The sequence below is a fragment of the Dendropsophus ebraccatus genome, chromosome 1 (genome assembly GCF_027789765.1).
Source record: "Dendropsophus ebraccatus isolate aDenEbr1 chromosome 1, aDenEbr1.pat, whole genome shotgun sequence".
NCBI lineage: Eukaryota > Metazoa > Chordata > Amphibia > Anura > Hylidae > Dendropsophus > Dendropsophus ebraccatus.
The window spans coordinates 219,454,049-219,466,082 of NC_091454.1; the positions used below are offsets into that span (position 1 = coordinate 219,454,049).

At 44.6% G+C, this 12,034-nt stretch overlaps 1 protein-coding gene across 1 annotated transcript in view; it reads right to left on the reverse strand.

The window, feature by feature from the left end:
* The window catches only part of LOC138784436 (uncharacterized), a 33,567-nt gene that overhangs the window by 14,256 nt on the left and 7,277 nt on the right, over positions 1–12,034 (reverse strand). Inside the window, exon 3 of the mRNA XM_069960011.1 lies at positions 10,638–10,976. Coding sequence (XP_069816112.1) covers positions 10,638–10,976 — 339 coding nt within the window. The remainder of the gene's footprint in view (positions 1–10,637; positions 10,977–12,034) is intronic.

Sequence of the window (12,034 nt, forward strand, 5' to 3'; positions counted from 1 at the left end):
CAGATCAAAGAAGACGTCACCGGTGAGTCACTGTATGACACTTTTCTTATTTTGTAGAACATCATTTAGTAGGGGCGCCCCGAGGTGACAGCTACTACATTATCTGTACTCAGAGATATCACTGTGTTATCTGTTGTGTTACATAGGACTGCAGGTGACTACTACATTATCTGTACTCAGAGATATCGCTGTGTTATCTGTGCTGTTACATAGGACTGCAGGTGACATCTACTACATTATCTGTACTAAGAGATATCACTGTGTTATCTGTGCTGTTACATAGGACTGCAGGTGACATCTACTACATTATCTGTACTCAGAGATATCATTGTGTTATCTGTGCTGTTACATAGGACTGCAGGTGACAGCTACTACATTATCTGTACTCAAGAGATATCACTGTGTTATCTGTGGTGTTACATAGGACTGCAGGTGACTACTACATTATCTGTACTCAGAGATATCACTGTGTTATCTGTGGTGTTACATAGGACTGCAGGTGACATCTACATTATCTGTACTCAGAGGGATATCACTGTGTTATCTGTGCTGTTACATAGGACTGCAGGTGACATCTACTACATGATCTATACTCAGAGGTATCACTGTGTTATCTGTGCTGTTACATAGGACTGCAGGGGAAATCTACTACATTATCTGTACTCAGAGATACCACTGTGTTATGTGGTGTTACATAGGACTGCAGGTGATATCAGGTGATTTCTCCAGGTTGCAGAAGTTCAAACTTCATCGTGCCCTGGTGTGCTGGTGTCTGTATGTGTGTATACATGTGTGCTGGTGTCTGTATGTCTGTATACATGTGTGCTGGTGTCTGTATACATGTGTGCTGGTGTCTGTGTGTGAGATCAATTCTAGAGAACTGGCACATATACCCCATTTTCCCCAGTGGCTTAAAATGTAACCTGTAAATACAGTTATAAAATTGTAGAAATTAAATGTGAACAAGGTGCAATTCAAATAGACACTTACTTGTATAGCTGTCTCTTGTGCTCTGTATGCAGTGCATTATATTCACCCTTGCAACGTACAATTTATAGCGTGTCTACAAGCCCAGCGGGGCTCATTATGATGGAGACTAAAACTTATACAAAGTGGGGTAGGGGTTCCCCTGTATTCAGAATGCTGCTGAGTGCTCGGCAATGCCCCGTCTGGGATTATTGAATTTCGAGGGTCTATACAGCAGGATAAAGACACCTCTGCTGCACAAACAGGATCTCCTAGAAAGCGTTCTCACCGCCATGTATTCGCTATCACTGGCTTGGGTGAGCTAAACTAGTCTGCCTGGGGGGGGGGGTGATTTGTATATGCTCACTAACATGGACCAGCCTCATTATATTAGCCTTATCAACATATTCTATGTTAGTACTCAACAGCATTCTGAATACAGGGGAACCCCTACCCCACTCTTGTATAAGTTTTAGTCTCCATCATAATGAGCCCCGCTGGGCTTGTAGACACGCTATAAATTGTACGTTGCAGGGGTGAATATAATGCACTGCATACAGAGCACAAGAGGCAGCTATACAAGTAAGTGTCTGTATGGTGACATTTGAATTGCACCTTGTTCACATTTAATTTCTACAATTTTATAACTGTATAACAGAGGTTACATTTTAAGCCACTGGGGAAAATGGGGAATATGAGCCAGTTCTCTAGAATTGATCTGAACCAAATTATACCTCCCAGCAAGGCGTGGGTCGAACACATTTTTTTTTTAAATTAATGTGGGGGGCCCCGACACTTTGGTTGTATGGGGCCCCGAAATTCCTGATGGCGGCCCTGTATACAGTAAAGGATGGGTGAGGAGTTGGTGACTACTGTACTATAATTGCTGGTTCTGATGAATATTTCTTATGTTTAATGTCCTGTACAGTATAGTGCTGTTCTGTGCTGGACTGTAGTGATTATACTGAGCACTTATCAGTGTAATAAATGAGTATTGTAGGTAATTATTGGTGGCTGCTGGAACCAATTAAACTCATTTACATTATTTCCTATGGAAAGACACTGCTCGGTTTTCAAACTGCCTTCCGGAACCAATTAAGTTCGAGAACCGAGGTACCACTGTATTATTAATGACATTGTATCCCTACTCACTATTTATTTGGTCACATGTTCACGAGCTCTACCATGTTTCCTGATGCCCTGCTTACCTCTACTAGGAAGTTATTAGAAGATATAAAAAGGTTGTTGTTTTACCATTGAGTCGGGTCCCATTCACAATGAGTCGGGTTCCTCCTCCATACTGGATTGGTTTTTCATATTCATTAGTCCCTGCACACAGTCTGACCATCACAAAGCAGTAATACATGGCGTCATCTGACACGTTCAGCCCCTGTATGTGCAGATCTGCCGCTCCCGTTATCTCCGTTCTTCCTCTATAACCGGGATGAACCATCTCTTTGTAGGGGTGGTAGACATAAGGGCCGCTTAGGTTGCCCAGTCTCCAGTATATAGTAGCCCCCAGGACATCGCTCTCCATATATGAGGTGTAGAAGCAGCTTAGTGTCACAGCCTCTCCTCCATATCCTGTCATGTTACATGGCTGGGAAACCGTGAATGGCGAGGAGGAGGATGAGTTACCTAAAAATAAAAGAAATTATTTATGTTCTATATATTTCTATAATTTAGCAGAAATTTTGTCCTTATCTCCTTAGCTTCTCCCTCTCTCAAATGACGATGCATCATCTAGTGTCTCAGCCTACTTGGCTGGATCTTGTCGCTGACCTCAAGCCCCACCCACTGAGTGATGTCATCATATCTGACCAAAAAGCCTACATCCCCATATCTCCCTGTCAGATACATATAGATTTATTAGGACATAGGACATTTGTGGTGTCTCACCATGGGTGTTTCCTGTAAGGCACCTGTCGCAAAGTCCTCCACTCAAAGGTTAGGTGGTGATGAAGGTATTTATTGGGTTCACCACCAGATGTCAGTGTTTTGTATGGGACTTGTATTTATTGCACAGCTGTAGTTAACATAGGTTGTTCTTGTGGTTTAATGGGGATACAATGGTACCTTGGTTTAAGAGTGACTTGGATTAAGAGCGTTTTGCAGGAAGAGCTCACAGTTTTTCAAAATTGTAACTTGGTTTAAGAGCATCGCTTTGGTTTAAGAGCTCCTTGTACTGGGGGGGGGGGAGGAGGAGTGGGGGAGGAACATGGTCTGTATAGCGGGGTCTACAGTACTGTACTCCAACCCAGGCAGTCTCTCTCACCTTCCAAATCATAGCAGATCCACTTCAGGCTGGGGCTTGCATCAGGGGACAGGACTGTAGAGGTAATATCATAGCTGGAACCCCTCTCTCCCAGGACAGAGAGTGCGGGATGTATGTTCCCAAATATTCCCTGCTCATTCCTTCATGCTCCCTGCAGTCTCTGTCAGCCCTGGTGTTTCCAATCCTCTCCATTCCTGCTATATTGTGGCTGCACTTACACTCAGCTATAAACACTGCTGCTATAGGCTATGTTCACACATCGTTTATTTATAGTAAAGAAAGGACGCTGATTGCAATTGCCTCAGCATCCGTTCTTTACTGCAGGGGCGGTAAAGTCAATGCAATGCCGCCCGCTGTGTTCACATTTCGTTATTCTAATGCCCGATCTTTAGAACAGGCATTAGACTAATGTGCCTGTCAATTATTTCCGGATGCTGTTCACTGAACAGCGTCCGGAAACATTAGCAGCAACGGCCGTACATTGCATTGAGGTGAATGGCTAATTGATTTGCGGGCACACCCAACGGTGCCCGCAAATCAATTGTGAAAACGGAGGTATCGGCTGCAGGAACTGGCTGAGTGCAGCTCAGCGGCCGGCTTGCTATGCAACGGACGCTGTTAAACGTTGTGTGAACATAGCCATAATGTGCCTGCACTTACACTCAGCTATACACACTGCTGCTGTAATGTGCCTGTACTTGAACTCAGCCATTCACACTGCTGTATAGAGAAGTTTCTGTCTCTGTCCTCCTGCACAGCTCTGTGATTCTCACTTCCTGATTGTTCCATGCTGAACACACCCCTTCCCCCGTTGCTGTCATGTGACCACACAGACCTCTGACAGCAGCCCTGCTTCTCTTTTCTAGCCTGTTGTACTACGCTACTGCATTATGAGGATCTGCAGCTCCATCCTGTATCTACAAACTGCTGCAGTTTTTTCAGTTTTATGCCCTTACTATACATTATACTCCACATGCTGATTGCTATACTGTACAGTAACTTATATATCACATATCCAGCTGCTGTGTTATCAGGGTTATGCAGTTACTATACATTATATACCACATGCTGCTATACTGTACAGTAACTTATATATCACATATCCAGCTGCTGTGTTATCAGGGTTATACAGTTACTATACATTATACACCACATGCTGATTGCTATACTGTACAGTAACTTATATATCACATATCCAGCTGCTGTGTTATCAGGGTTATACAGTTACTATACATTATACACCACATGCTGATTGCTATACTGTACAGTAACTTATATATCACATATCCAGCTGCTGTGTTATCAGGGTTATACAGTTACTATACATTATATACCACATGCTGCTATACTGTACAGTAACTTATATATCACATATCCAGCTGCTGTGTTATCAGGGTTATACAGTTACTATACATTATACACCACATGCTGATTGCTATACTGTACAGTAACTTATATATCACATATCCAGCTGCTGTGTTATCAGGGTTATACAGTTACTATACATTATACACCACATGCTGCTATACTGTACAGTAACTTATATATCACATATCCAGCTGCTGTGTTATCAGGGTTATACAGTTACTATACATTATACACCACATGCTGCTATACTGTACAGTAACTTATATATCACATATTCAGCTGTTTCTAAACATTTGTTTCATCTGTTCTACATGATATTCAGTAGAGATGAGCAAATACGATTCGATCGAGTAGGTATTCAATCGAATATTGCGGTATTCGAAAGATTTGAATACAATCGAGGAGTGTGTCAAATACGCGGCAAACATACGAAAGCCCTCCCATCGCAGTTGCCGCTTTTTTAAATCCAATCAACATGCAGGGAGGCCGTTAGGGACCCTGGGAGTACGCACGCAGCGCGAAAACGGCATCTACCCTCATTGGATGGCTGAACCACATGACCTCGAATCTTAAATACAAGCCTCCCGCCTCTCGACCGCAGATGAGCTTTCAACCTAGTCAGGGAGAGATCTTGGAGCAGGGAGAGATAGGTGTCAGTAGCGTTTTGGTTAGGCAGGATTACTACAGAACCCAAAAGTCCTTTTCAGGGCTAATACCCAGCGAAAAAGTCATCTCTCAATCCAAAACACTTCTCAGTGCTAAGAAATAGATGATATAACAGCAGCAGCAGGTGTATTCATTCCAGTACCCTGTGTGTACAAGTGACTTATAGTGTCCCTGGTTTAGCCCACTAAGGACACATTAACGTTATAACTATTGTGCCAGTTACCCAGTAAAAGGCACGTGATACCCAGTGTACCAGTTGCCCAGTAAAAGGCACGTGATACCTAGTGTGCCAGTTGCCCAGTTAAAGGCATGTGATACCTAATGTGTCAGTTGCCCATTAAAAGGCAAGTGATACCTAGTGTGCCAGTTGCCCAGGTAAAGGCAAGTGATACCTATTGTGCCAGTTCCCTAGTATAAGGCCAGTGATACCTATTGTGCCAGTTGCCCATTAAAAGGCACATGACTGGTGGAGGGAACATATGATATATATGGGTCGATGTGTTGGCAATAGGATGGGGTTCCATGGGTACAAAGTAAAAGGGTTGTGAAAGTGCCCAGTATATCACACACCCCAATAGCAGATCCCAGTATATTACATATTACACTCTCAGGAATCCAGTATATTACACATGTCAGTATCACAACTCCCGTATATTACACATCCCACGATCAGGCTCACAGCATATTACTCACCTTGCCGTATCTCTGCAAGTTTCCTGGGACTATTATATTTTAGGTCCGACTATTTTTTTGGATTTGGGTGGGGGTCCTTCTCTTGTTGAGATCCTGCTGGAAGGCCACGTACCACCTTTCTTATTATCCGCCTTTTATGGGTATTGGGGTTAGTGACAGGGACACGTTCTAGCTAGAGATGAGCGAATTTCCCGAAGTTCGGATTCTTATGAACCTGAACTATAGGCTTCTGACTGCCGCTGTCTGCAGCCTCCGTGAACAGGGTGCATACAGCCGGAAGACTGCCTGCTGTATCCCAGTTTTCCAGGCGGTCCTCCGGTTCTATCCACCCTGTTCACGGAGGCTGCAGACATCGGCAGTCAGAAGCCGATAGTTCAGGTTCATACGAACGCGAACTTAGGGAATTTGGCTCATCTCTAGTTCTAGCCCATAATCCATTTGGTCCATGACTTTGACCATAAGCTTCAGCTCTTCATCACCAAACGGGGACGATCTCCTGGACATTTTTCTCTCTCCTAATCTCTGCTCTGATGCGGCCTAGCGTTTGTACAGCGTAATGCGTGATATGCACGAAAAACAACGCTCTACGGCCGCACATTGAGATCATGTATGTAACGCTGCGCAAGAAATACAAAGGAAATGTGTGAACATTGCCCTAAACGTTCGTAAAGCGTTCGCAAATATTTTTCCTTTGCAGCTGCGGAGAGTGGCATTATACTGCGATTTTGGGGTGTTGGATGCACCCAGGCATGCTCCCCCTGATGTCTTAGTGTCATTCCGGAGGTGTTGGCATTGTTTAGGGAGGTTTCATGGGGGACTTGGTGACCACCAAGTGGTCGAATTTGGATTTCCAAGTGGCTCGAATCTTTTTCTCATAGACTATAATGGGATCGAATATTCGTTCGAACAGTCGAATCTCGGTGCCTATTCGATTCGAATTCTCGAAAATCGAATATTTCACTACTCGCTCATCTCTATTATTCAGAATAAAAAATCATTATTTTTGGGGTGTGGAACCAATTGTCTGCATATCAGTGATTTCTTAAGGGAAAATTTGCTTTGGTTTAAGAGTAGATTTGGATTACAAGCTCAGTCCTGGAACGAATTATGCAAGGCACTACTGTACTTATTTCTTTTCTTCCTATCCCCATGCTTCTCTTTCTCACACTCTCTTCTCCACCACTGACTGGGGCTCTTACACACCCTTGTAGGAACTAGTTACTCGGTGGGAGGAAATGTAGAGTTAGTTTCCCTGGGGGGGAGGACACACACAGGGTAGGCATCCCTGTTGAAGTTAGCCAGGGCCAAGTTAATGCCGGGCGGTATGCTAGGACAGGGGAACGGACCCGCATAGAGCGAAGGTACCGTAACAAAGGTCTAGGTACTCTATCTCGCAGTGCGGGTGACACCGGATTGTTTCGGACACTTAGCTACACCCAGGTAACCAAGACTGGTGCTTGTGCCACCCTGGTAGGGCAGGTACGTGACACTGCTGGGCAGAAGGTGGTCAGCGACAGCATAGTCGAAACAAGGGCACAAGTATCTCTCAAGTATCTCTCAAGTCTATCAAGCATTCTCTCTAAGGTTCCGGTAGAGGACATTACTACCCTGGGTTGGGACCCTCACGATAAACTCTTCTCCACTGCTCAACGCTAAGCTACACAAACGCCGCTACATCTACCTCTATTCTATATCAGCGTTTAAAATATCTCCCAGCAAAGATCCAGTGAAACTCAGTCTGTACCAAAAGAAGTTATTCACTGCCAGAGGATTCTGTATTACCAGAGACTGTTCAGTAAAGCCATTATATTTATTTTACTGGGACTCAGTCACCATTGTACCAGCACATCTACACATATCAGCTATACACCTTGGGTCACTCTCCCCTTTCTGTGGGTGGCGGTACCGACACCATCTCCCCACTTCGGACCACCGTGACATTCATCTCCCCACTCCGGACCACCGTGACTGGAGCCCAAGATACCCATCACAGCCCGGCAGGGCACTGACCATTGGGGAACCATATGAACCGGCCATATCTAAAGCAGGTATCAACACCACACCTGGGTGCTGAACTAGCACTGGCGCCACAACAACCATCATCACTGGCTGAGTACAACACCGTACAGTCACCACACATATAGGGGAACAGAGAGAGCAGGATAGAAGGTGTATGAAGGTTCGGTTGTGATGGAGCTGAGGGAAAGCAATGCCTTTTTTCATACTGAGAACTGCTTAACCAAAATGAATATAGGACATAGGAAGGGACGTACAAACACCACAAAACGCAGAAATGGTGGTGTCAGAACTGTGGAGGCAATGCTATAGGCTTCTGCAGTATTTATTTTATTTATTTTTTTATATGACCTCATATTAGGCCAACAAGAAGTCTTTTTGTAGTTTAACAATTACAAAAACACATCTATCAGCCCTCTCTATATATTAATTGTAAGCCTAAGTAACGACTGGAGTCGTGGATTCACTGGACCGCACCGGGGAGTGGAGTCTAAGGGGGTCACTGGTCTTCGCCAGAGACTACTGCAAGGTAGGATAGAGTTGTTGTGGCAGGCGACCCCCTATGTCACTACCCTTGGCTTGGTTTGCAAGCGGTGGCTGATGAGGTGCATCCAGAGACAATTAAGTAGGTTGGTCAGTAGGCAGGAACACAGCCAGAAACCACAAGGCAGGAGTGACGGGCAGGAATCATAAGCAACAGAGCTGGGACCATAATGGTTAGGGTTGCAAATGCAGAGGCTCCAACAGGGGGGTAAGGCAGGTGTAGATATTTATAGGGAAAGTGCTTAGTGCATAAACCAATTAAGTATGTACTGCCGCTTTAAATCTGCAAGAGCTCACACGGTGCCCTAGGAGGCGTGGGGTAGAAGGAGCAAGGAGAGGTAAGACGCCCCGAGGGGCCGAAGGTGAGGCAGCGCTGGGCCTTGGCACATTGTCTCTGGTGTCTGCCAAAACAAAAGAACCAGGAGAGCAGCTGCGGTGTCGGTCCGGAGCATGGGACACCGCTGAGGCCATGACAGTGCCTCCCCCCTTTTCTTGCCTGTAAAAAACAAACTACAATCCAGGATATTGCATTCTGGCCCCCAGGATGCTTCCTCAGGACCAAAGTCCTTCCAGTACAACAAAAAAAATGTAAGCATTTTCCCCTAACTCTCTTCATGCTTATGGAGCAGGAGAGATGGAAAAGTAGTTGTGAATCCCTAGCTTTAGGAGGGAGACATGGAAGGAATTTGGTTGGAGGAAAACAGAGTTTGTAGGCCACAGGGTTGATGCAGGGTTCAACAGCACCTTGTGGAGAGTATTAATTGGTGTCCACACACTCAGATAGGTAGATGCACTCTGGTTGGCCTTCAATCCTTGGGGTAGGTGCTGCAAACTTGAACAAAAGGGGAGATCCAACTGCATCCAAACAGAGTCATACGTGGGTTTATTCGCAAAGTGGGGTACAGAAGAAGCGATGTTTTGACCAGTAGGTTTTTATCAAGCAGGTTACGTTGCCCTACTATGTGAATAAACTAATAATAATAACCCATATAATTTTGAAATGGGGCCATGCTTTCTTGGTCGCCAAACATCTTAGAATCCGTAAAACCATGCAGTTTATTTCTGGACATTACTGGTGGCCTACTTGAACAAAAAGCAAGCCCATCAGCCTCCTAATAGAACCATACGTGGGTTTATTGTCATAGTAGGGCAACGTTTCGACCCATAGGTCTTTATCAAGCCTGCTTGATAAAGACCTAAGGGTCGAAACGTCACTTCTTCCCCCACTATGTGAATAAACCATGATTCTATTTGCATGCTGTTGGACCTCACCTTTTTTTTTAAGTAGGCTACCAGTAATGTCGGGAGATTAACTGCATGGTTTTATGCATTTCAAGATGTTCTGCGACCAAGAAAGCATGACCCCATTTCAAAATTCTCCTTCTAAGAATTGGTCTAGCCAGGAGGGACACTCTGTAAAACTGAGGTGTCACAGGAAGAACAACAGAAGCCCGTGAAAGAGTCTTCCAAGAGATGGCATCACTCCATTCCAGAGCTCATTTGATTGCCAGTAACTTGCAATTCTCTAGTGTAGCTCTTCTCTGCAAAGGAAGATGTCTTGGAAAAGATGCCACATGTTCTAGTCTTCCCCGAAGAATTCCTCTGGGTGAGAACCTCCCCAGCTCCCACCGAAGAAGCATCCATTTCCGAGGAGAACGGCCTGGCAGGGTCTGGGCAAGAGAAAACAGGGGCAGAAGTGAAGACTGTGGGGGTGACCGGATAACACCGGTCCCACAAAAGTGTAGCCCAGGCCAAAGCCTTCCCTGAAAGGAGGCTGATGACAAACGCCACCTTGGAGCATTCCATGATGAACTGATTGGCCATGAGCTCAATGTGTATGGTGCTCTGTGAGACAAAGCCCCTGCACATCTTGGGGTCTTTATCATACTTGAACAGCAACGCCAAGCGTAGATTTGGTCCAAGGGGAGATGCTGCGGGCAACTAAGGTGAGGGAGGCACAGGTGGGACCTGTCCAACCATGAGAAGTTGGTGGACAACTGCTGGATCCGCTAGCAATATAATGCTCCATATTCTTGATGTTAAGAACTAATTTCCCCAAACAAATAACTATCCTATTCTCACCTTTTTGTACCCACAAATATTATCTTACCTGTGATGGTCAGTCCTGTACCGTATCTACTTTGTATTGTTTTATTCCTGGTGGTCACACTGCAACAGTAATGTTGGTATTTATCCCCCTGTACACTATATATACGCAGAGAGACATCTTCTGGGAAGTTCACCAGTGAATATGGATATACATCTCCTGAGCGTGTTGTCTTCCAGCTGTAAATAGTTTTTACATTATAGTCACATAGTTTACTCTCTCCAGTATACCAGGTGACGTGTTGGGCTTCCCCCAGGGTCTTCAGTGAGTAGTGACAGGGGATGATCAGCTTTTCTCCTGGGATGGCCATCAACTCCTCCACCTGAGAGACCCATACTCCATCTAGAAACACAAGCCATAAAAGAATGGTTAGTTCTGTTATGATTCCCTATCACAGGGCATAAGGTGAAAAGGTCATGACTCAAAATTCAATCAGCACTACCCCTGGCCTGAAGCCCACAAAAAAGGTAAAATAAATAATAATAATAAATTATGATACTGGATACAGTATTTAACTGACAGGTTATTTTCTATAGCCATACTGCAACCTTTATACCACAGCAATTTGTAGGCATGTTTGGCCACCATTATTTATTCTCTATGGGGTTTCAGCTTTTTTTCTCTTAAAAGGCTCCTTTTCTTCTTTTGCTTACAAATTGGACTAGCAGCTCACTGAGGGATAAGGTTACATGCCGCTCTGTCAAGGCAAGGCGAGTGACAAGAGAAAGAAAAAAACAGAGACTGCAGAGAGACTACAGGAGCCTTTAGTGAGTATTAGATCTCACCCTGGGGTTTAACAGCTTAGACTGCTCAGAACTGCTGTATAATGTCCCCAATGCTACTTTTTCCTAGGGTGTACTACAGAGATATAGAGGAGCAAGATCCTCTCTTCTGTGGGATATATCATACAGTCTCCACCTACAAGATTGCGGACAACTGAAAATTAGCTATGAAGACCAACATTTGGTAAAAAATACCACATAGAACACATATATGACCAGATGTAGTGCTGCTAATTATAATAAGATACAGGAGTCACGGGTGAAGGTCCATTCATGTGATGTAACCGGGAATACACAGGCACTGTATAATACTATCCTGTGCCGATCAGTGCCTGTGTATTCTCAGTTACTTCGTACAAGTGGACCTCCACCCGTGACTCCTGTCTCTTATTTCCTGTTCGGTTGAGCCACCTCTGTGAAAGGGCAGCAGATGGCCATTTGATTTCCTTCCTGCTGGTATCGGTGCCGTGCTCGTAATTCGATCTCTAAAGGAGGGCGGTACCATTTTTGGCATTATATACCACAAATGTCTCTATACAGTATCACGCATTGTGCGCCCGTTGGTGTTCTGTTTTCTGTTTTAGTAAATAAATACGCTTATAATAATATGCATTTCTA